The following is a 26,623-nucleotide window of genomic DNA, read 5'->3' as shown; positions in this document are numbered from 1 at the left end:
GCCCTGGGTTTCCCCCAGTGCTGTCAAGTGACAACAGTAGGGCCGGCTCAGGATCCAGGGTTGCCTTGGTCCCTCCCTGCCCCCCAGAATGCCCCCCAGTTGTACTTCCACCCACCCAAAGGTGCAATGGGCAGTGGCGAAGCTGCATGCTCTGGCACCAGGGGCAGAGAGCAGGCAGGGGCGTGGCTGGCGTGTGTCCCGGGGGCGTGGCACATCGCCTGCGGGGGCGTGAAGATTGTAGAAATAACATGCCTGTGAACCCTGGAAAAAGGAAAGGTTAATCATGTGTCTCCCTTCAGAACAACTTCCCCCCCAAGGGTACATTTTTGGCAAGTATAATAAATTCTTTGATCAATCAAGTAAAACACATACACTTAATCGACTAACTGTGCAATCCCAGTGAATTCAGCAAGAGACACTCTTGTAAGTGCACGCAGGATTGCACCCTAAAATTTCTTTAAACAAATGGACTTAGGTAGAAGAAAGGAACTGGTACCCCCTCGTCCATATTAACTGCTTCCAAGTCTATTTACCTTCTCTGAAACAGGTGAATGTCAGGAATAGCGTGAAAAACCTGGTGAGTGTCTTGCTCCAAAAAGCCCACAGTGACCTGGAGAAAGTGCGAGCCATTTGGATGTGGATCTGCCACCATATAGGTAGGTGGGGGTACCACCTTTCTGCATACTTGAGTCCCCTTGCCTCTGACAACTTCCGGTATTAAAAGATCAGCCTTTGTCACTGCCCTGCGCCCATGAATCCAGCTCTGTAGCAGAGTTCTTTAGCAGACACCCAGTCCAGTGATTGCCAGCCAAGGAAGATGGATACGTAAGGTCATATCAAAGCAAGTTATATTCAGAGTAGACCGGCTGAAATCAAAGGATGTAAGTAAAGACTCTCCTCCCTGAAAGAGAGGGGAGTGGTTGTGGGCGGGAGCCTGAACACCGCTCCTAGCAGGGGGCGTTGCCCCCTGCCTCCAGCTCACCTGGCTGGCACTCACGCCCCCCCCCCGGTGGCCGCCCAACCAGGTGCCATGGGGGGGCGTGTCCAGCAGCCTTTATGCTGCAGTGCCAGCCTCTCCCCAGCCTCATTTCTCTTCGTCGTCCTGTGCGAGTCAGGAGGATACTCTCTCTTCAGTGTTCCTGCACCACGTGGAGCTAACTTGGAAGAGGACTTCTGAGAAAGGGAAGCCTGTAAACCCCCCTTTGCTTTCACCTTACCTTTACTTTAATTCCACCTTTAATTCCCTCTTTACTTTTCTCCAAATACCTCCTAATTGTTCCTAATTTCAACTCTGATCCCGAAGCCTTTACTCTGTGTATGGGTGTGCTGTGCTTCTCCGACTTTAAATCTATGAGTGCTTACTATTTCTGTTTGATTTGCTGGTGCATTTTAAAACTGCATAGATTTGCTGGTGCATTTTAAAAACTGCCGTATTGCTGTGAATTCCTGTGAGGGCTTTTCCAGCAGTTTATTATTATTTCAGCTCCCCCCCTCCCCCTTCGCTAGCTGGCTTTGTGTCCTTCTCTAGCAGGCTCTGTGTTTTGGCTTGGAGCCCTTCCTCCCCCTCTCCCCACGTGTTGCCTTCTCCCTTTGGTGTTGCTCCCCCACGCCTCTGCGATTTCAGGGGGCGGCAGCTCCATTTAAAAACTTCTTTCAGACGACTGCATTGCCCCAATTTTGCTATTGTCCCATCTTGCTGCTTATTGCTTTACCTTAAACCAGTGTTTCCCAACCACTGTTCCGCGGCACACTAGTGTGCCGCGAGATGTTGCCTGGTGTGCCGCGGGAAAAATTAAAAAATTCGAAAGATTTTTTTTTAAAAAAGTCAAATTTTCGATTGGGACGCCGTCACTAGATGACCCCTGGGGTTCCCTCCCTCCCTCCCGCTCTGCGCCTCCCTCCTCCTCCTCCTCCGGGGAGGCCCTTCCTGGCTCTCGGCCAAGGCTTGGCGGCTGCCACTCACTCACTCGCTCGCCCACCCGTCCCTCCATCCCTGCACCCAGCCTCTCCCCCTCCGTCCCCGGCGCGGGGGCTGCCGGGATCCGTAGTCCCCTCGCCCTTGGGCTCCGCGCCCGCGCGGGGTGCGCGAACTACGTTTCCCAGCGTGGCCTGGCGGGCCGGGCGTTTTGTTTGAAGCGCTCTTCTCCCGGCCATGGAATGAGCACAGCGGCGGCGGGCGGGCAGGGGCTCTTCCGCGCAGACCCCGCACAGCCTGCCTGCACCCCCACGGAGATCGGGTGGCAGGATGGAGCCCAGGGATCCCCGCGGAGGCGGAGCGGCGGAGGCGGAGGCTGCCCCCCAGGTAGGGCTGCGTCGGGGGGGTGTTTATTTTTGCAATGCTGCATCCGCGCCGGAGGGGACGCATCGGACCGCGGGGAGACCCCTTGGCGGGCGTGCAAGGCAATGCATGCGTGCAGGTGTTGCATGGAGTGCAGTGCAATGCAATGGCAACGCGGCGCCCTGCATGCATGCATGCAACTTCCACCGGCGCTCCGGACTTGGCAGGTGAGGGGGGTCCCCAGTGGGTGGCAGAGAGAGCCGGGAGGGCGAAGGGGAGCCGGGGGGGAGCAGCGCTGCTCCCCGAGCTGAGCCCGGGGGGAAACTTCGGCGTCGTTGCGCCGGGTGTTGGAAGCGGAGGCTGGCGGGGGCCCCTCACCTGCAAAACCTGGTCGCCTCTCATATATTTCGTGCATTGCATTCATCGCCCGCTTTCTCCTCCAAGGAGCTCCCGGGGGCGCGCGTGGTTCTCCCCGTGTTAACCTCGCAACAACAGCCCTGCGAGGTGGGTCAGGCAAGTGGCCCACGGGAGCACCCAGGGATTGTCCTGGCCAGGTGGGGTGATTTGAACCCTGCTCTCTGCCCGGTCTTCGTCCTCATTTAGCCCCCACATGTGCATGACTGTGCATGACTGAGGTTTTCCCCCCTCGTCTTGGCAATGGTGTGAGTCTGTGCTGTTAATTAATGGGATTCTGCCTTCGGAGAAGATGAGCCAGCCCTCAAGGAGGTGATTATGTAATTTGCTAGCAATTCATGTCCCTCCCGGAGTGACGCTGAGCACTGACGTCACGGGGCTGTAATGGTGGTGTGCCTCGAGATTTTTTTCATGAAACAAGTGTGCCTTTGCCCAAAAAAGGTTGGGAAACACTGCCTTAAACCCTTCCTGGTGCTCCGAGCTCCCTCACTCCTAACCCCCCCCCCCTGGTTTAAAAACGGATAGTATTTCTGGGTCGGCCTGGTGTTTCTTTCCCGCTGTTGCCCCATAGTAATAAAAGCTATCGCTGGGTGTTTCTTTATCCCCTTTAGTTTTAAAACTTTTCCTGTGCACCGGACTTGCAATCCCCCCCCCTGCTTGGTTTAAGAGTGTGCAGCTATACTGCAGCTGCATCCCCAGGGTAATTCTGTTCAGCTTACTCCAAAGTCTTTGTTAGTTGAACGTGCTATCCAAAGAACTACTTAGTTGAACGCGATTTTATTTGCCTGGCAGTTATCGTTATATTAGCTGCTTTCAGCATTTGTTTTACTTGGGAGACGCAGTCACACCCCCACTTCCCTTCCCCTCACATTGTCCTTTGATCACCGGCCAGGGTTGCTTTGTTTTCCCTTAAGCACCGAATAGCTGGGCAATTAACAGCCTCCTGGTATTACAGAAGGCAGCTTATGCTTTAGCTGCAGAACCAGTTCTCGTTTGTTGTTCTAGTAACACCTTTACTGCCACTCCCTTGCGGGCTGCTTTACCTGCAGTCGTCTCCGCCCATTGCTCACAGCAATTGAGTCACCTCAATATAATTGCTGATAGTATTAGCAGTTCTTGAAATTCAGTTTGCCAGATATATTGCAGGTTAATTGAAGCAGGCCCCCTGAGGGAGGCAGGTTCCTTACTATCTAATATCTAGTGGTCAGCGGTGGTCTCAATTTGCTAATTAATATCTGCAACATGTTATTTACATCTAATTTAAAATATCAATCAGGTAATTTGATCAATCCATTCGTTTTGCACCAACATATTCAGTAATTGATTAGAGACTAATTTAAGAGGCTTGAGATTTTACTAACTGGGGATTACATTAATTTTATATTATTTTAACTGATTTGAGATGCTTGAATAAAATCTGAATTTGACCAGTTTATTGGACACAATAGGGTGCTAATTAACCAGTAGCAATAGCTAGTGTAAATTGATAGCGGCTTTATAGTAACTTTAATTACATTGTAATAATTTATTGAGAATTAGCAATATATTTACTGATTAAATAAATAAATAAATAAATAAATAAAATAATAATAATGTAAAATAATAATAATAATAATTAACAAAATAAATAAATAAAATTAATAATAATAACTACCAGGCAGGATACATTGTCGCTTAAAGACAGGCAGTTCGTGGTACATTGTTGATTCAGGTACCTGGCGGATGGCCAATCAAGGATACATTGTCTTTGGCAGCATTTTCCTTCTGCTGGGGCCTCCAGCATAACCTTATGTTTTTCAAATTGTTAGTTAAAGGGACATTTCCATTTGATTGCAGTGTGGGGGCCGCCCATTGTTCCATCCCTATATGCTTGTGTGTTATTTAGCTGTGTCTATCTGCCTGGCCCTTTGCTTGGTGGCAAATAAATAAATTTATAGGCAAATACAAACCAAACAGTCAAGTGAAGAATAATTATTTCATATCATCATTAGTTATGGTGGACAATTAATGGCATCATCAATTAATTCTACTTACAGTGGTAATTATTTGAACAAATAATACTGGAATAGATTGTAATAAATAACAATAACAATAAATAATAGAATAATGACAACAACAACAAATAAATAAATAAATAAAAATGAATAGATAAATAATAGAATAAAATACTACTAATAATAAATAAAATAAGTGGATGCAATTTATTTATTTATTTTTTTGAAAAATTATTATAATAAATAAATAAATAATGATAAATATACATTAATAATAATAAAAGAGAATAAGTGGAATGATGTCACATACCAAGATTAAATTGATTAATTAATTAAACAAATCCATAGATAAATATATAAATAAACAAATAACATAAAAATAAATAAATAAAATAAAATTCATTAGTAATAAATAATTTACATATATTTCGGAACCCTCAGTTGGTTAGAGCGTGGTGACAATAACACCAAGGTTGCAGGTTTGATCCCTGTATGGAACAATTATATATTCCTGCTTTGCAAGGGGTTGGACTAAATGACCCTCGGGGTCCCACGCAATTCTAGAGAGCCTGGATAGCTCAACTGGTTAGAGCATGGGGCCGATAATGCTAAGGTTGCTGGTTTGATCCCCGTATGGGAGCCCGGTATATTCTGCATTGCAGGGGATTGAATGAGATATTATAATATGAAGTAGGAAGCATCTTATTTTTAAGAAAAATTAAAAAAAAAGAATAAATAATAATAATAAATATTAATATATATAGAGAGAGTAATAAATAACACACGCAAGCACATACTAATGGGATAAACAATTAAACATTTAACTGAATGCTTGAGAATCATTGGTTATTTTAAGTAAAGCAATCATTAGTTAGTATATTTGTTTCAGAATCAATAACACGTCCCTGTACAACCGCTTGTAAGCGGTGGCACGTGTTTGTGGCAGTAGCTTTAGCATGTTATCCTTGGCGCCTAAGAGGAAGCGCTCTGCAACGGAATCAACTCACACCTCAGGCTGCATGGGTGCCAATAGCCGTAATTCATCGGGGGTGCCACATGGATGGGATAATAACCCCAAACATATTTCACACTGCCTAAATGCATTTAGATCGTTCATTGATGATTATGAGCAGCGTTTTTTCCGATCAATCCCCTATAATGAATAATTATTTCATATCATCGTCAGTTACGGTAGACAATTGATAGTATCAGTAATTAATTCTACTTACAGTGGTAAGTGATTGAACAAATGATACTGGACTAGATTTTAATAAATAACAACAATAATAAATAATAATAACAATAAATAGATAAATAAATAACAGATAAATAATAATAGAATGATAACAACAACAATAAGGGGGTATAGCTCAGTGGTAGAGCATTTGACTGCACATCAAGAGGTCCCTGGTTCATATCCGGGTGCCCCCCCCACCAGCTCCCTCCTCTCCGCATTCTTTGATTGAATTCTTTGATCGGGCACTAAGACTTATCCGGAATTTTGGTTACGAGGCACTCTTGACAAAATGTGACATAGTCAGCCTTCTGTCTATTGCCAGTTCATCCCAATGACTCTCATTTGCTGGGATTCAAATTTCAAGGGAAATATTACATTGTCAAGGCTTTGCCGATTGGTTGTTCTGCAGCTGGCTCGGCCTTTGAGACATTTAGCACTTGCGCTACAGAAGGACTGGGCCTTGCGCTACAGAACCAACTCACCTGGGGCGACACGTTACCTCGGTGACTTTCTACTCATTGGGAAACCCAATACTGGCGAATGTGCCTCCCTTCTGGAGGCCTTCTCAGCTTTGGCCCAGGAGCTGGGAGTTCCCCTCACAGCAGATAAGGCGGACCCTCAACGCATCTTACTTGCCTGGGCATAGAGCTTGACACAGCAGCTCAATCCGCCCGCCTGCCAGTGGGGAAAATAGTTGCCCTTAACGAAACTATTCGTCAAACCCTTCCCGAATAATAATAATAATAATAATAATAATAATAATAATAATAATAATAATAATAATAAAGTCGCTTTTAGACAGGTCCAGTCCTTGCTAGATCATTTCAACTTCGCATGTAGAGTAGTTTCACCAGGCCGCCCATTTCGCTCCCGCTTAGCCAGGTTGTAAGCGGGCCTCAAGCATCCGCACCACAATGCGCGTGCCCGCCGAGCCAGGCTGTCAGTGGTCTTAGACACCCGCACAACAGGGTCCGCCTCCCCAGGTCAAGGCAGATCTGGAGGTGTGGACGACTTGTCTGGAGATCTACAATGGGTATCTCTATGGCAGGATGTCTTGAATCTGTCATCAGACTTCCAGGTCCAATTGGACGCGGCTGGTTCCTTAGGCTTTGGCTTGTACTTCAAGGGGCGCTGGTGTGCACTACGATGGCCGACGGCATGGCAAGGTCAGGCCATCACGGGGATCTCACCTCTCTTGAGTTCTTTCCAATAGTGGTGGCCGCTCACATCTGGACGGAAGATTTCTGAGATCTCCGCGTGTGCTTCAGGACCGACAACCTGGCGGTCATGAACATTCTAGCCAGGCAGTCATCTCGGTCTGAGAGGATCTCCTCCCTTCTGCGGGCGTTCGTCCTCCGGTGCCTTGAGTACAACATAAGATTTTCAGCCAAATTCGTACCCTGAGCCAATAATGACATTGCCGATGCCTTGTCTCGATTTCAGATACCTCGCTTCCGGTTGCTTGCACCTAGAGCACAACTGTTGCCCAAACACTTTCCGGAGCACCTGTGGAATGTGGGAGACACAAAGTGATACAGGGAGTATTGGCATCCGTGGCACCCTCCACTTTCAGGTCCTACAAGAAGGCCTGGTGTGATTTCCTTGGTTTCAGGTCTGGGTTATCTGGGCTCTCTCATGACGTACCTCCTACCACTGACTTGTCTTGCAGTACCTTTCCCATCTCGATGATCTGGGACGTGCTCCTAAAACCTTAAAGATTCACGTGGCCGCCATCAGCTTCTTTTCAAAAGCTACATTTGCTCATGACCCGGGTAGCGACTTCTTGATCCATAGAGCCATTGAGGGTTGGGGCAGGTTACAACCTAACAGGGCCGAGGGCCGTAAGCCGATTTCTTACGGGTTATCACAGATACGCATAAAATTCAGGTCAATTTGCTGACCCATCTTCATGGACCAGAAACGGACCCGGGCCGGGCGGTCTGAGGTAGAGGTACCGCCTAGTGTCCTCTACCGGGCATGGGCCCTGCTGTGCCGACGCCGCGAGCTCCAAAAAGCCCACAGTGACCTGGAGAAAGTGCGAGCCATTTGGATGTGGATCTGCCACCATATAGGTAGGTGGGGGTACCACCTTTCTGCATACTTGAGTCCCCTTGCCTCTGACAACTTCCGGTATTAAAAGATCAGCCTTTGTCACTGCCCTGCGCCCATGAATCCAGCTCTGTAGCAGAGTTCTTTAGCAGACACCCAGTCCAGTGATTGCCAGCCAAGGAAGATGGATACGTAAGGTCATATCAAAGCAAGTTATATTCAGAGTAGACCGACTGAAATCAAAGGATGTAAGTAACTCATGGACATTAAATTTAGTGGGTCTACTCCGAGCATGGCTTCTTTGCAGCTGTCTCGGGCATTTTCACCATTTCATAGCCAGCCATGTCAGCTCCATTTGCACAAAGGATTCTGGATTGTAACCTGTGTGGATCAGTGATTTGGTGTTTGGCTCACACAGAGCTTGACTGGGATCTCTGTTCAACCATGAATCTCAGAAGGGATCAGGAGGTGCTCACTGATAACAGAAATCACTGGGTTAAAGCTCACTGAAAGTGCCGCGGTAGCATTATTATCAATTTACGATGGGGTGGAAGGTTTGCAGGCTATGAAGGACTCGCTCACAAATTTATTGAAAGCTGTACGAATTATGATAGCTAGCAAGTGGAAGGGGCAAGCAGAATATAAAATGCAAAAATGGTATGAAGAGGTGTGGGAGATATAGCTATTAATGATAAATGAACATGTGCCATTAAGGTAAGACGGGGAATATGCAGAAGGAATGATTTTGAGGAGATATGGAGGGTGTTTGTAGAATTTGTACTGTTACAACGGAAAGGGGTCAAACCATCGCTAGAGGTGTTGAAATTTTGGGAGGTTACTTTACTTTACAAGAGCCAGACACTAGTACAAAAAGGGTGTTGGAGTTAATTCAAGAATTTGGTCAAGTGGGACTTCCGGAGGCGTCGCGAAACGGCAATGGCGGTCCTCTTCGCGCTGTGAAGAGGGGCTCCGCGGAAAAGGGTCGTCCGCTGCGGCAGAGCAGAGACCCGTTAAGAAAACCCACGGGCAGAGTGAGCCTGTGGTCGTGGGACTCGGCGGGCACCAGAAGCGACCCTGAAAACGAAGAAGGAACCCCGTAAGGGGCTCCGGAACGTGGAAGGGGGAGCGGTGCTGTGAGTTCATCGCTCTTTCCGCGGAAGCGAAGCCGCGCGGCTGCTGCTGATGAGCGCTGTCCTTTCTTCCTGAAACATTAGACTCCAAACTTCATACCCGTGAGTAAGGACTATAAAATTTTTGGGACTAAATTTATTAATTCGGCTGAAAACGGGAGACGTAACCAGGAAGTCCGTCTTCCAATTCTGCTTAAAGATCAAAGCAAAGACTCTGACATGCGTGAAGCGCTTCAGAAGGGATTACAAAAAAAAGGTTGGATTATCGTGCAATGTTTGAACTTGTTATTGAGAAGTTAAAAGGGCCAGTTTTGTTTTAACTGACTGGATTTGGACCAGAACTTTCCCTCCTCCCGGTGGATTACAAAGGATTAAGAAACCAAATCAGCGGACTGCCAGGGTAAAAGAGAACTGTCAAATTGCGGAAACTGTATTTAATACTGAAAGTGCTACTTTTGAGCGTTACTGTTGGATACAAACAGATACTGTTACTTGCACCTTGCTGGAAACTTTGTTTTAATTTGGGAAAAGCTCTGCATGCCTAAAGGGACATTGAAGGTGCCTCTTAATTTATTTTGAACTGCTGGAACTTTAATGGCGGAAAAAGTTTCTTTCTTTTTCTGAATTACAGGGGTGCTCCCCCTAGAGGATTTGAGAACTATAAGTCTCTGGGAACTGCATATTATTTTGGCTATCTGTTGCCTTGCTGTTTATACTTTGGACTGTGTTTCCCATGGAATTGCTTACAGTTTGACCTTAACGCATAGACAGCTGTGGAATGAGTGGCACAGGAAAAACAAGGTCGGCCAAAACGAAAGCAAAACAATCTGTGCAATTATTGCAAACAACTTTGACTTCTCAGCCACGTAGATCATCTGTCCCAATTGTTTTAGGACTGCAAGAAGGAGAAGTTGAGCAGCCAGCCTCAGAGGATATGGCTGCAGGAGGACTTGACCCAGTCTCAAAACAAATTTTGGAACAACTGGCAGCTTTAAACAAAAAGGCTGATGAACAGTCAACTAAATTTGATCAAGTTACAGCCACTATTAATAAACTAACTGAGCAAGTCACTCAACACACACAAGCAATTGGGAATCTTCAGGTAACAACTGCAGAAAATCGTAAGTTGGCTGAGGAAGCTAACCAAAAGGCAGAACAAGCGAATCAGAAGGCCGAGGCAATAAAAGGGGAAGTAAGGCCACTACACAAGCAGATCAATGAACAGCAGGCCTATCTGTCTATGGTGGAATTGAAGAATCGGGAAAACAACCTTAGATTAAGAGCCATCCCAGAACTTGAACAAGGAGATTTGATTGGTTATCTGACATCAGAACTATCAAAGTTCTGGGGTATAGAAGAGGACAAGGACTTTAAAATTGTTACTGCTTTCAGATTGGGAAGAGTGGTTGGGAAGGACAGATCTAGAGACTGTTTGATTATCCTGAGATCTAGACAAGAAAGAGACAAAATACTAGGCCTACACTTTGGAAAATCACTGGTAATTCAAGGCAAAAGAGCAGAAATTTACAGAGACATACCAAAACAACTTTTGGACCTTAGAGCTACTTATACAGAACTTGCAAGACTACTAAGAGGCAACTCAATTCCTTACAGGTGGGAGTTCCCCCAAGGACTATCTTTTAACTTTAAAGGAAAGAAAGTTAAAATCAGAACAGCAGAAGATCAACAAAAGTTTATGAAAGACCACGAAGAGGACCTTCAAAAGGGAGCAGCAGCATCTTGGCCACCACCTCTGCCTACATCTGTACCAACACCAGCACCTCTGGGCTCAGAGGAAAAGGAAGAGACACCACTATAAGGACTAACAGACTGATCCAGGATGTCTCTGCAGCTCTTTAGTTGGAATATTAATGGCGGAAATTCTCCGGAAAAAAGAAGAAGAATCTTTCACATATTGAAAAAAGAACAATAGGACATTATTTGCTTGCAGGAAACGCACGTGACTAGGCTCCATAGGAAAGTGTTAATTAACAAAAGACTAGGCCAAGAATTTATTTCATCAGATAGAGTCAAGAAAAGGGGCGTGGTGATTTATGCAAAGGAGAACCTGTCACCGAAATTTCTATTCAAAGATGAGCAAGGAAGAATTTTGGCAATCGAAATACAGACACAAGGAGAAAAATTTTTGATATTAGGAATCTATGCACCAAATGAGGGGAAATCAGAATTTTATAAGAAGCTGCATGAGATAATGCTGGACTATCTGGACTATACCAACATCATTATGATGGGAGATATGAATGGGGTGGTCTCTACACACATGGATAAGTCACAAAATCAAAATTTAACAAAAGATGGCAGACTACCCAAAACTTTTTTTGAACTAACTGACAGTATGGATTTGATTGATATATGGAGGACAAAGAACCCCTTAGGTCGCGGGTGTCAAACACAAGGCCCGCGGGCCGAATCCGGCCCGCCAGACCTCGTCATGTGGCCCGTGTAGCCGCCGCCGGCCGCCAGCCTTCACCTTTTATTCTCACTTTTTTTTTTTTGACACAAGAAAGCCACCTCTTCAGCGCATGCGCGGCAGCCTACAAGCCAGAGAATTTGTTTTTCTGTAAAAAGAATCTCCATGTATCCGACCGTCGTGGAGGTGCTAGGACCGTGGCGGTCTGCTTTTCGTTGCTGCGTTCGCACTCCCTTGGCTGATTTTGCAGCGCCCGTGTTCGTCCTCACCCCTGTTCCGCTCTTCCAGGCACAGCAACCCTCCCTTAAAAAAGCTCATCCAGTTTGGCATACTAACCTAAAAAAACCTCATGGGTTTCTTTTCTTAAGTAATGGGCTGTGTTTTTGAAGTTGCGAACAAATTAACAGGGCGACTCTTTCTCTCTCTCTCTCTCTCTCTCTCTCTTTCTCAGCCCTCTCCCACCTCTCCATATCTCCCTGCTTAACTATTTCCTGCCTCACTTTAAATCTTTTCTCACGTGGAAAGACACCTTTGGGAAGCGATTTTGCCCTTTCGGCTCCTTTCACCTAGAATTATAGTACAGTATTGTAGAGTTGGAAGGGACCCTGTTGAGGATCCTCTACAATTTATACTAGAGGATAAATTGTACAATAATTGTACATTTGAATATCTACTTGCCATTATTCTGACTATGTTTCTGCTTTCGGAGCTAGTTATTACTTACATTATTACAAAAAACAGTAATAATTGAATGCAGTGACAATAATTTATGATAATAAAGAGTGGACACATATTCCTACAGATACAACCGGCCCTTTGAGGGTGACCAAACTGCTGATGCGGCCCCCGATGAATTTGAGTTTGACACCCCTGCCTTAGGTAAAGAAGGAACATTCTTTTCTGAAGCCCATCTATCATGGACAAGAATCGACCAAATATGGACAACTAGAGGACTGGCACCTAAGACTAGAAAAGTGGAAATCTGCCCAAAAACTTGCTCCGACCATAATGCCATGAAAGTGGAACTGAGACTCACTCCAATCGGTTCCTTCAGATGGAAAATGAATGACACCCTACTAAGAGATCAGGAGATAGTGAAGAAGGCCCAAAAAACTTTAAAAGACTATTTTGAAATAAATTTTAACACCTCGGTGGAAAAGAGAACAATCTGGGACGCAAGTAAAGCAGTTATGAGAGGGTTTCTGATACAACAGAATACGATTAAGAAAAAACTCTGGAATGGGAAAAAGGACAAGATATTAGAGAAGATAAGAGAAGGAGAGAAAAAACTGAGACTAAAACCAAAATCAAAAGAAGTTCTAAGAGAAATTAAATTCCATCAAGCACAATATGCGAAATTGATAAATCAAGAAGTGGAATGGAAAATTAAACAAATGAAACAAAGATCATTTGAATCGGCGAACAAATGTGGAAAACTGCTAGCATGGCAGTTGAAAAAGAGACAAAAACTGAACTTTGTTACCAATCTGGAGGTTGAAGGGAGAAATATTCAGAAACCAGAAGAAATTAGAAAGTGTTTCCAGAGATATTTCAAAAAACTCTTTACGCAAGGGCCTCAGGAAGAGACTGAGATAGACCAATTCTTAAAAGTTAATGGACTATCAGAACTTTCTCAGGAGAAGAGAACAATCCTGAATTATAGAATAACACAACAAGAAATTGAGGGTGCCATTCAGAACACGCAACTAGGTAAATCTCCAGGCCCAGATGGACTTACCTCCAAGTACTACAAGATACTGAAAGACTATTTGATACAACCATTAATGGAGGTATGTAACCAGATTATGGAGGGGGGAAAGCTTTCATCACATTGATACCCAAACTGGAATCTGAAAAGACTCAACTTAAGAACTACCGTCCCATCTCACTCCTTAATGTGGATTACAAAATTTTTGCAGATATTATGGCAAGTAGATTTAAAAAAAGTATTAAATGAAGTAATTCATAAAGACCAGGCAGGCTTTCTCCCAGGTAGACATTTGTTTGACAACACTAGGAATATTATTGACATTTTGGAGCTTTTGCAGACTAACATCAACACGAAAGCAGTGTTAATTTTTATAGACGCAGAGAAGGCCTTTGACAACATTTCTTGGAAGTTCATGAAGAAAAATTTGGAAGGGATGGGAGTGGGAGCGGGGTTTCAAAATAGTATAGAAGCAATCTATTCAGAGCAAAAACCTAAACTGATAGTGAACAACGTGGTGACAGAAGAGTTCAAAATTGAAAAAGGGACACGACAGGGGTGCCCCTTATCCCCTCTGTTATTCATTTCAGTCCTGGAGGTACTTTTGAATATGATTAGGGAGGACCGGTTGGTGCAAGGAATACAGGTCGGAGTGAAACAATATAAACTGAAAGCTTTTGCAGATGACTTGGTTTTAACATTACAGGAGCCAGAATCTAGTACAAAAAGAGTTTTAGAACTGATTCATGAGTTTGGTCGGGTGGCGGGATGTAAATTGAATAAGCAAAAAACCAAGGTTTTGGAAAAAAAATTGACCCCTTCAGAAATAGATGGGTTTCAGAAGGAGACAGAGTTAAATGTGGTTAAAAAAGTGAAATACCTAGGGGTTAATTTGTCTGCCAAAAATTTGAACTTATTTAAGGATAATTATGAAAAATGCTGGTCAGAAATCAAAAAGGATTTAGAAACTTGGTCAAGACTAAAACTTTCCTTGTTGGGTCGAATTGCAACTGTAAAAATGAATGTATTGCCAAAGATGTTATTTCTGTTTCAAACCCTACAGATTGTGGACAGAGTGGAATGTTTCGGAAAGTGGCAGAAAGATATCTCTAAGTTTGTCTGGCAGGGCAAAAAGCCCAGGATAAAATTTAAAATACTAACTGATGCAAAAGAAAGAGGGGGATTTGCCCTGCCGGACTTCAGGTTATATTATGAAGCTGCAGCTTTCTGCTGGATGAAAGATTGGTTTTTATTAGAAAACACTGATGTCCTAGATCTGGAAGGGTTTAATAATGCTTTTGGATGGCATGCATATTTGTGGTACGACAAGGTAAAGATTCACAAGATGTTTATAAACCATATTGTCAGAAAGGCATTATTTATTGTCTGGACTAAATACAAGGACTTATTAGAAAATAAGACCCTGAGGTGGCTATCACCAATAGAGGCTAAGGCCCGAAAAAGACTCAATATGGAGGCCAGTTGGCCAAAATATTGGGAGATAATAGAAAAAACTGGAGACAATTGGAGGCTGCAGAGCTTAGAAAAATTAAAGGATAAGGTGCGAGATTGGTTACATTACGCTCAAGTTCAAGTGGTTTTCAAACTGGATAAAAAGATAGGATTCCAGGTGGAAAAATCGAAGTTAGAGACAGAATTGTTAGAACCAAAGACTAAGGTACTTTCAAGAATGTATAACTTGCTGCTTAAATGGAATACTCAGGATGAGACAGTCAAATCAGCCATGATAAAATGGGCTCAGGATATTGGGTACAACATTATGTTTCAGGACTGGGAAAGGTTATGGACCACCGGAATGAAATTTACGGCATGTAATGCCTTGAAAGAAAATATTATGAAAATGATATATAGGTGGTACATGACCCCAGTCAAACTCGCAAAGATATACCACCTGTCTGATAATAAATGTTGGAAATGTAAGGAGGCTGAAGGGACATTCTTTCACCTCTGGTGGACCTGTCCAAGAGTGAAGGCCTTCTGGGAAATGATTTACAATGAGTTAAAAAAGGTATTTAAGTATACCTTTCCCAAGAAACCAGAGGCCTTCCTTCTGGGCATTGTCGGCCAGAAAGTGTTAAAGAAGGATAGAACTTTCTTTATGTATGCAACTACAGCAGCAAGAATTCTCATCGCAAAATATTGGAAGATACAAGATTTACCCACACTGGAAGAGTGGCAGACGCAATTGATGGACTATATGGAATTGGCTGAAATGACTGGCAGAATCCGAGATTTGGGAGAAGAAACAATGGAGGAGGACTGGAAAAAATTTAAGGACTATTTACAAAAATATTATAAGTTATATGAATGTTAAGAATTTGCATGATTTGGAAAATCTAGCTTCAGCAAGAAGATTTGGCGAAATGGGAAATTAAGTTATAATTATGAGAGGACTAAAGTTTAAAGTAACACTATAATTATTTTAAGGTAAAAGTAAATTGACAATAAGTATTTTAAACCTAAAACATAACTATTTGGAATTACAAAGGAATGCACGAAACAAGGTAATAATTTGCTGATATTTTTATTGTAAAGAATGCAGGGTGAGGGAGACGTGGGGAAGTCCGGTTGGTTATGAAAAATGTCTTGGAAATATGGATTTCTTTTTTCTTTCTTTCTTTTTTCTGTTATTTCTTTCATATATCTGACTGTACATCTGTACCTGGAGGAAAAAAAAGCAATAAAAATATTTTTTAAAAAAAGAATTTGGTCAAGTGGCCGGATTTAAACTGAACAAACAAAAGACTAAGGTTTTGGAAAAAAATCTAACAGTCATGGAGAGGGAGAAGTTCCAGAATGAAACAGGTTTGACAGTGGTTAAGAAGGTGAAATACCTAGGGGTTTATCTGACATCTAAGAATTTGAATTTGTATAAAGATAACTATGAGAAATGTTGGTCAGAAGTTAAAAAAGATCTAGAAATATGGTCAAATTTGAAACTGTCAATGTTAGGCCGAATTGCAGTTATTAAGATGAATGTATTGCCTAGAATGTTATTTTTGTTTCAAACATTGCAAATTCTTGACAAGATGGACTGTTTCAAGAGGTGGCAGAAGGACATTTCGAAATTTGTCTGGCAGGGCAAAAAGCCCAGAATAAAATGTAAAATATTGACAGATGTAAAAGAAAGAGGGGGATTTGCCCTGCCGGACTTAAAACTGTACTATGAATCAGCAGCATTTTGCTGGTTGAAAGAGTGGATGCTCCTCGAGAATACAGATATCTTGGATTTGGAAGGTTTTAACAATGCATTTGGTTGGCATGCATATCTATGGTATGACAAAGTTAAGGTGCATAGGGCCTTCAAAAACCACATTGTTAGAAAAGCACTATATAATGTTTGGATAAGATACAAAGATTTGTTGGAAAATAAAACCCCTAGATGGTTGTCACCTTTGGAGGCGAAAGCGTTGAAAAAACTCAATATGGAAGCCGAATGGCCAAAATATTGGGAAATTTTGGAACAGGAGGGAGATAAGTTGAAGTTACAGAGTCATGAGAAATTGAAAACCAAAGTACGAGATTGGCTCCATTATTATCAAATAATGGAGGTTTATAAACAAGACAGGAAAATTGGCTTCCAGGTGGAGAAATCAAAATTAGAAACTGAACTGTTAGAACCCAATACTAAGAATTTGTCAAGAATGTATAATTTGCTGCTGAAATGGAACACACAAGATGAAACAGTTAAATCAGCTATGATTAAGTGGGCACAGGACATTGGTCATAACATTATGTTTGCTGACTGGGAATGGTTGTGGAACACCGGGATAAAATTTACGGCATGTAATGCCCTAAAGGAAAATATTATGAAAATGATCTATAGGTGGTACATGACCCCAATCAAGCTAGCAAAAATCTATCATTTGCCTGATAACAAGTGTTGGAAATGTAAAGAAACTGAAGGCACTTTCTATCACCTTTGGTGGACGTGCCCAAAGATTAAGGCTTTCTGGGAGATGATATATAATGAAATGAAAAGGGTACTTAAATGTACCTTCCCTAAGAAACCAGAGGCCTTTCTCCTGGGCATTGTCGGCCAATTGGTGTTAAAGAAAGACAGAACTTTTTTTATGTATGCTACGACAGCAGCAAGAATACTCATCGCAAAGTATTGGAAGACACAAGACCTACCCACCCTGGAAGAGTGGCAGATGAAGGTGATGGACTATATGACATTGGCCGAGATGACCGGCAGAATCCGTGATCAGGGGAAAGAGACGGCGGAAGAAGATTGGAAGAAATTTAAAATTTATCTTAAGAATTATTATAAAATTGATGAATGTTAAAATGTCGAGGTTTTGAGAAAGAAAAGGAGATGACAGCGACAAAAGATTAAGTTAAAGAAAAGAATAAGAAGAAATATATTTGATAAAATTATTTAGGATTTGCTGAAATAATTTTGGAAATTGGGATGTAGGAAGGGGAGGTTTGGGGGAGTCCGAGAAGTGAGGGATATGAAAAAAAGGTTATGAAATTATACATGTTTGTTTGTCTTTTTATATGTTTGTACTGTTTGTAAAAATTTTGTAAAACCAATAAAAATTTTATTAAAAAAAAGAGATATAGCTATTAATGATAAATGAACATGTGCCATTAAGGTAAGACGGGGAATATGCAGGAGGAATGATTTTGAGGAGATATGGAGGGTGTCTGTAGAATTTGTACTGTTACAACGGAAAGGGGTCAAACCATCGCTAGAGGTGTTGAAATTTTGGGAGGTTGGATAGTTACAATGGAATGGTCTCACTGGTGGGGTGCACATTTTTATTCTTATTTATTTATTCTTATTACCTTGTCAAAATAAAGTAAAGGTCGCAGCACGGGAGGAGAGGAGGTGTCTCCCGACTCCTAACCCTTGCACCAGTGTGCATTTTTATTTGGCAACAAGACCCTGGGTCTACACAAAGCAGATTTATGAGTGCTTCCAGACTTTCTCTTTTGAGGTGCGATTCAATCACATATGGGCAAATCCATGTTGTGCAATCAAAAGTTCATTTGGAGCTCTTGCAAGACAAGCCACCCCACCCCCCAATCAGATTTTGGCAACCAGGAAAGATATCGAGAAACACGATGGAAAGTGTTGCAAAGTGTTGCCACCCCACAAGCAAATCAGAATGGGTGCTCATTGTCTTTATTTCTACAGAATATGATGTGGAAGGCTGCTATAACCTGGACAAGGTGTCATTTAAACCAGCTGATGTCCTTCAGTCAGGAAAGGCTATTTGCGGTGGATATGCTCGACTCTTTCAAGAAATGTGCAGGTAACTTCTGTTGGCTCCGGCCATCATGGCAAGTGGTTGCTACTTGGCTGTAGCGATAGGAGATCTGGAGAGCCACAGGTTCCCCACCCCTTACCCTAGGCAGCTATCTCCATGCTTAGGCGTGATCAACTCGCACGTGACAGCCCTCGGAAATAAGTAAATCAATAGATTCTAAGCAGAAAATGGCGGGAGAGAGCTGGAGAGTCCTCATGGCTCATGAGGAGACCCTCCCCAGAACCCAAAGAGGACTTCAGTGGGATCGGAGGAAGCCCCAAAGAGAACGGAGGCACAGTGGGGCTTTGTTTAGGCTGCTCAGCCTCCCCACCTAGTAGCTGACACACGTCACAGCATGGCAGCTGCTGTTGCTTTTCCACAGGTCCTCCAGCCAGCTCCAGAGCTTCAACTCTAGTTGAAAAGAGTGTTGTGGGGAGAGAGAGCTGGAGAGCAGGAAAAAATGAGCTTTTTTTAGTGTGTGCTCCCTACTTACACAGGGACACGGGTGGCGCTGTGGTCTAAACCACTGAGCCTCTTGGGCTTGCCGATCAGAAGGTCGGCGGTTCAAATCCCCACGACGGGGTGAGCTCCCGTTGCTCGGTCCCAGCTCCTGCCAACCTAGCAGTTCGAAAACATGCCAAGAAGTGCAAGTAGATAAATAGGTACCGCTTGGGCGGGAAGGTAAACGGTGTTTCCGTGCGCTGCTCTGGTTTCGGTGTTCTGTTGCGCCAGAGGCGGCTTTGTCAGGCTGGCCACATGACCCGGAAAAACTGTCTGCGGACAAACGCCGGCTCCCTCGGCCTGTAAAGTGAGATGAGTGCCGCCACCCCAGAGTTGTCTGTGACTGGACTTAACTTTCAGGGGTCCTTTACCTTTACCCTACTTACACAATTTTTGCTTATGTGCATGGGGTTCCGGAACATGACCCACCATGTAAGTGGAGGAATGCCCACACTGTGAATGATCCTGAAGCAAACTTGCATATATAGGGCTGCATTGAATTGAGTAGGTCCACTGGAATCCATAGACTTAAAAATTACTTGAATTTAATGGGTCTCTTCCCTGTGTGACTTAGTTCCTCATCCATACTTAGCTTTGCTCTGTGCTTTATAGGCACAGTTCCTGGCTTTCCAGGTCCGTGTCCAAATGTTGTTGTTGTTGTTTCATCCCAGGAAAACTTGTGTTTTCCTGCCAAATTGGAGCAAATGAGAATCTGTGGAGAACCTGATTGCTGTTTTCTCTGATCCAGCAAAATGAAGGACGGCCAATCCAGCCTATCAAAGCGGTGAAAGCAACCACTTGTCCTCTTGGTAGCAACACTGTTCCTGAATACCTTCCTTCCCCTCTCAGTATTGCAGGGATACAGTGCCAGTATTTGATAGGCAGCTGCAGCGTAAAGGGGAAGAGCGACCATGCCTGGAATGCTGTCCGCATTGATGGAAGGTGGCATCTCTTAGACTGCACCTGGGGAAGTGGCTCTGTGAATACTGCTTTTAGCAAGTTCACTTTCTTTCTTTTTTTTTAATAAGATTTTTATTGGTTTTGCAAATTTTTTAAAAAACAAACAAACACTTAAGAAAACAAACAAACACGTATGATTTCGTAACATATTTTCATAAACCTCTTTTCTGGGACTTCCCCATACCCCCCCTTTCTGCATCCCAATGTCCATAATTTTATAGCAACTCCCGGTTGTTACTTTCCAACCTCAGTCATCTTAGTCCTCTCTATATTCTAACCTTATGTCACTGTATCCCTTTGTTCCTAAGAACCAACACACTCTAACATTCATTGAGTTTATAATAGTCCTTAAGGTAACTTTTGAATTTTCTCCATTCTTCTTCCGCTGTCTCTTTTCCTTGGTCACGGATTCTGCCTGTCATCTCGGCCAGTGTCATATAGTCCATCACTTTCATCTGCCATTCTTCCAGAGTGGGTAGATCTTGTGTCTTCCAATGCTTTGCGATGAGTATTTTTGCTGCTGTTGTAGCGTACATGAAAAAAGCTCTATCCTTCTTTGACACCAATTGGCCGACAATGCCCAGGAGAAAGGCCTCTGGTTTTTTAGGAAAGGTACATTTAAGTACCTTTTTTATTTCATTATAGATCATTTCCCAGAAAGCCTTTATCTTCGGGCATGTCCACCAAAGGTGGTAGAAGGTACCTTCAGTCTCTTTGCATTTCCAACATTTGTTATCGGGCAGATGATAAATTTTTGCCAGCTTGACTGGGGTCATGTACCACCTGTATACCATTTTCATAATGTTTTCCTTTAAGGCATTACATGCCGTAAATTTGATACCGGTGTTCCATAACCATTCCCAGTCATCTGACATGATGTTATGACCAACATCCTGTGCCCACTTAATCATGGCTGATTTGACTGTTTCCTCCTGTGTATTCCATTTCAGCAACAAGTTATACATTCTAGATAAATTCTTAGTACTAGGTTCTAACAATTCAGTTTCTAGTTTAGATTTTTCCATCTGGAAGCCAATTTTCCTGTCCTGTTTGAAAAATTCCACTATTTGATGGTATTGAAACCAATTTTGTACCTTATGCTTCAGTTTCTCATAACTTTGCAATTTCAACTTATCTCCATCCTGTTCCAAAATTTCCCAATACTTCGGCCATCCGACCTCCATATTGAGTTTCTTCACTGCCTTGGCCTCCACTGGTGAGACCCATCTAGGGGTTTTGTTTTCCAACAGATCTTTATATCTTCTCCAAACATTAAACAATGCTTTTCTAACAATGTGATTCTTAAAGACACTATTAACTTTGTCATACCATAGATATGCATGCCAACCAAAAGCATTGTTAAAACCTTCCAGATCTAAGATGTCTGTATTTTCGAGGAGCATCCATTCTTTCAGCCAGCAAAATGCTGCTGCCTCATAGTACAATTTCAAGTCCGGCAGGGCAAAACCCCCTCTTTCTTTAGCATCTGTCAATATTTTAAATTTAATTCTGGGCTTTTTGCCCTGCCAGACAAATTTCGAGATATCTTTCTGCCACCTCTTAAAACATTCCATCTTATCCAGGATCTGCAAGGTCTGGAACAAAAATAACATTCTAGGCAATACATTCATTTTGATCACAGCAATTCGGCCTAACATTGACAATTTCAAATTTGACCATATTTCTAGATCTTTTTTAATTTCCGACCAACATTTTTCGTAGTTGTCTTTGTACAAATTCACATTTTTAGATGTCAAATAAACCCCTAGATATTTCACCTTCTTAACCAGTGTCAACCCTGTCTCCTCTTGAAACTTCTCCTTTTCTGCCTCTGTTAAATTTTTTCCTAAGACTTTGGTTTTTTGTTTATTCAGCTTAAATCCAGCTACCTGGCCAAACTGTTGTATTATTTCTAAAACCTTTTTCGTACTAGTGTTTGGCTCTTGCAAAGTCAATACTAGGTCATCTGCAAACGCTCTTAGCTTGTAATGTTTAGCTCCGACCTGCACTCCCTTAACCTGCTGGTCTTCCCTTATCATATTCAGCAACACCTCCAGAACTGAGATAAAAAGTAATGGGGAAATTGGACACCCCTGTCGTGTTCCTTTTTCTATCTTAAGTTCCTCCGTCACTACATTATTTACAATCAATTTAGCTTTTTGTTCAGAGTATATTGCAGCCATACCATTCTCAAAACCTTGACCTACCCCCATCCCATGGAGATTCTTTATCATGAAGCTCCAAGAAATATTGTCAAAGGCTTTCTCCGCGTCCACAAAGATCAATACTGCTTTAGTGTTTATATTCACCTCTAGCTTTTCCAAAATATCTATCACATTCCTTACATTGTCTGCTAGGTGTCTTTTAGGGAGAAAGCCTGCTTGGTCTCCATGAATCTTCTCCATCAACACTCTTTTAAATCTTTTTGCCAAAATGTCTGCAAAGATTTTGTAATCCACGTTAAGTAGTGATATTGGGCGGTAGTTCTTCAGTTGAGTCTTTTCAGTCTCTGTCTTTGGTATGAGTGAAATATATGCTTCTTTCCACGATTCAGGTGTCTTTTTTCCCTCAAGGATCTCATTGCAGACTTCTTTCAGTGGTTGAATCAGCCATTCCTTCAGCGATTTGTAGTATCTTGAAGTCAATCCATCTGGTCCTGGGGATTTGCCCAGTTGCATATTCTGAATGGCAGCCTCTATCTCTTGTTCTGTTATTCTCTGGTTCAAATCCATCTTGTTTTGATGAGAGATTTTTTGTAATCCATATTTATCAAGGAATTTATCTATATCTTCTTCATTTTGCGGGCCTTGAGTATAAAGCTTTTTAAAATAACTCAGGAAGCAATTTCTAATTTCATTAGGTTTAGATATATTCTTTCCATCCACTTCTAAACTTGTGACTGTATTTAGTTTCTGCCTTTTCTTCAGTTGCCAAGCCAGAAGTTTACCACATTTATTTGCTGATTCAAATGTCTTTTGCTTCATCTGCTTTATCTTCCATTCAATCTCCAGGTTCATCAATTCCATATATTGTGATTGATATAACTTGATCTCTCTTAAAATCTCCTGGGACTTTGGTTTTGCTCTTAGTTTTTTCTCTGCTTCTTTTATCTTTTCCAAAATCTTTTCTTTTTTCTCATTTTGTTTTTTCCTCATTATTGAGTTTTGTTGAATCAAGAAACCTCGCATCACCGCTTTGCTTGCGTCCCAGATCACTCTTTTCTCAACGTCAGCCCTCAAGTTTATTTCAAAATAGTCTTTTAGGGTTTTTTGGGCCTTCATAAGGATTTCCTTGTCTCGAAAGAGGGCGTCATTCATTCTCCATCTAAATTGACCAGTTGTTGTTAGTTTCATTTCCATCTTCACGGCGTTATGGTCGGAGCAAGTTTTTGGGCAGATTTCTACCTTCTTAATCTTTGGGGCCATACCACTAGTAATCCAAATTTGATCAATTCTGGTCCAGGTCAACATTGCTTGGGAGAAAAAGGTTCCCTCTCTCTCCAGAGGGTTCCTTGTTCTCCATATATCTATCAAGTCCATGTTTTCAGTCATTTCAAAGAAAGTCTTAGGAAGTCTCCCTTCCTTACTGATTGTTAGTCTTTGTGCCTTATCCATATTAGTGGAGACCACGCCATTCATGTCTCCCATAATTATCATATTGTAATCCAGGTAGTCCGTCAGGGTTTCATGAAGTCTCTTAAAGAAGTCAGGTTTGCCTTCATTTGGTGCATAAATTCCAACAACTAAAAGTTTTTCTCCTTGTACTTGTATCTCCACTGCCAAGTATCTCCCTTGTTCATCTTTAAATATCATTTTTGGAGCCCATTTTTCTTTCACATATATTACAACTCCTCTTTTCTTAACTTTGTCTGATGAAACAAATTCTTGTCCTAGCCTTTTATTTGTAAGTAGTCTCCTGTGGGCTCTAGTTATGTGCGTTTCTTGTAGGCATATCAAGTCCAATTGTTCTCTGTTCAAAATATGAAATACTTGTCTTCTCTTCAAAGGCCCATTCAGTCCATTACAATTCCAACTAAGGAATTGCAAAGCCATCTTGTTATTTTCTTAAGGCTCCTCCAACAGCTCCAAGTTGTTGCTCTTCTTCTGATGGTGGTGGTTTTTGTCCAATCGAGAGATTCAGGATATCTAGTGCTCTCCTCTGTTCTGCCAGTACATCCACAGTCCCCTTCTGTAAGTCCTCCTGATTTCTTGCCAAAAATTTGTCTTTATCTTGAATTGTCTTTATTTTCACCTTTTTTGCCTTGTAGTCAAATGACAGTCCTTGTGGAAATTCCCACCTAAAGCGGATGGAATTTTTCTTTAACAGAAGAGCCAGGTCCTTGTAGAAGTTTCTTAAGTCCAAGATATATTTTGGGATATCTTTGAAAATCTGTACAGTTGAGTTGCCAATTTGCAGGGCCTTTTCAAAATGTAGTCCTAATATTTTGTCTCTTTCCTCCTTGGATCTAAATGTAATCAGGCAGTCTCTCGGGGTCTTTCTGTCCTGTTTTTTACCCAGTCTGCTTTCAGGCGGTTTTGTTTTGCTTGGACCACTTGTCAGAGTTTGCAATTTGATGGCCGCAGGGCTGATTAATGTAAGCAAGTGCAATAAGAATGCTGCAGCTAGGTTGGTGACTGGGAGCGGCCGCCGAGACCCTATAACACCGGCCCTGAAAGACCTACATTGGCTCCCAGTACATTTCCAAGCACAATTCAAAGTGTTGGTGCTGACCTCTAAAGCCCTAAATGGCCTCGGCCCAGTATACCTGAAGGAGTGTCTCCACCCCCATCCTTCAGCCTGAGGTCCAGCTCTGAGGGCCTTCTGGCAGTTCCCTCACTGTGAGAAGTGAGGTTACAGGGAACCAGGCCTTCTCAGTAGTGGCGCCCGCCCTGTGGAACGCCCTCCCATCAGATGTCAAGGAAATACAATAACTATCTGACTTTTAGAAGACATCTGAAGGCAGCCCTGTTTAGGGAAGTTTTTCATGTTTGAAGTGTTATTCCGTGCAGAGTGGCTGTGGAGGCCCGGCCAGATGGGCGGGGGTATAAGTAATATTTCATCATCATCATCATCATCATCATCATCATCATTATTATTATTATTATTATTATTATTATTATTATTATGCCATGGGCATGGAGTGTCCTGATGGCAGGGATAGATACCATCTATTCATCCTCTTTGAACAGTTCTGGAGTGTTGTGCTTATTCCGGGCTACATGTGTAAAATCTGGGGATTCTGGAGGCTGGATTGTTGCAACACAGCAGCTTCCTCAACCAGATGCCGTCCAGCTGCTCTGGATCACCACTCTGTTTGCCTGTCTGGCCCTGGTGCTGATTTAGGCATTATTATGAAATACTAGACTATTGCGCCTTCTCCTTTTGCAGGTACGATGAGTTTTACTTCCTTACTCACCCCGCTCTGTTTATTAAGAAGCACTTCCCTGAGGACCCCAAGTGGCAGCTTCTGAAACAGACGGTGACACTGGAGCATCGGCATGATCTGACTTAAATGCAGAAGGACTGACCGTCGCAGTCATAAGAACATCAACCACTGAAAATGGGTAAAGTCAATTAGAAGCATCTGTCTTGTTCCCTTTGATATCACAGTTACATCCACAATCAGCCTCATGTACAAGCTGTTACTGCAGTGTATATAACAGGGATGGAGAACCAGAGGCCCTTTCAGAGGTCCTGCACTACAACTTATCCAGAATGCGGCAGCTAGACTGGTGACTGGGAGCGGCCGCCCAGACCACAGAACTTGAAAGACCTACATTGGCTCCCAGTCCATTTCCGAGCACAATTCAAAGTGTTGGTGCTGACCTTGAAAGCCGCCTAAACGGCCTCGGTCCAGTAGACCTGAAGGAGAGTCTCCACCCCCATCGTTCTGCCCGGACACCGAGGTCCAGCGCCGAGGGCCTTTTGGCGGTTCCCTCACTGCGAGATGCCAAGTTACAGGGAACCAGGCAGAGGGCCTTCTCGGTAGTGGCTCCCGTCCTGTGGAACGCCCTCCCATCAGATGTCAAAGGAATAAACAACTATCTGATGTTTAGGGAAGTTTTTTAATGACCGATGTTTTAATGTATTTTTAAGCTCCTGTTGGAAGCCGTCCAGAGTGGCTGGGGAGACCTGGCTGGGCGGGCGGGCCGGGTATAAGTAATAAATGATGATGATGATGATGATGTCCCATCATCCCTGACTATCATGTGGTTGATGGGACATAAGAATTCAGCAACATCTGGAGGAAATCAGATTGGGGAAGGCTGGTTTAGCACACCACCCCAGACTCTCAGCTGTGGTTAACGTTATAAAGTTATAGAGTTATTATAGAGTTGGAAGGGACCACAAGTGTCATTTTGCCTAACCCCCAGCAATGCAGGATTATTATTTTTGCCCCGTGTGAGGCTCCAACCCACGACCCTGAGATTAAGAGTTTAAACAAGCTAGCTGGATGAGCCGTGGTTTAAAGATGGCTTATCAAACCAATCAACCAGGGTTAACAATAAGCATAGTTCATCAGATTTGGGTGAGGCAACAAGCTGTGGTTAAGCCTAACGAGGATGTAGTTTCCAAACTCTTCACCGCTTGTGTAGAGGGAGGAGGGGGGGAATGTGTGAGCCCAAGGCTTGCTTTGGCTCA

The 26,623-nt window shown here is 43.0% G+C and overlaps 1 protein-coding gene across 1 annotated transcript in view; it reads left to right on the top strand.

Annotated features, from left to right (window-relative positions):
• Window positions 1-6,569, top strand: part of LOC308578218 (PHD finger protein 1-like) — a gene marked incomplete at both ends in the record, with an annotated part of 137,424 nt that extends 130,855 nt beyond the window's left edge. The window contains 1 exon segment of the mRNA XM_081178468.1: window positions 6,333-6,569. Coding sequence (XP_081034594.1) covers window positions 6,333-6,569 — 237 coding nt within the window.
• Between the last annotated feature and the right edge of the window lie 20,054 nt (window positions 6,570-26,623).

Source organism: Podarcis bocagei (genome assembly GCF_964188305.1).
Source record: "Podarcis bocagei genome assembly, chromosome: W".
NCBI lineage: Eukaryota > Metazoa > Chordata > Lepidosauria > Squamata > Lacertidae > Podarcis > Podarcis bocagei.
The sequence above is the reverse complement of the archived record's forward strand: the minus strand, read 5'-3'. Positions and strand labels throughout refer to the sequence as shown.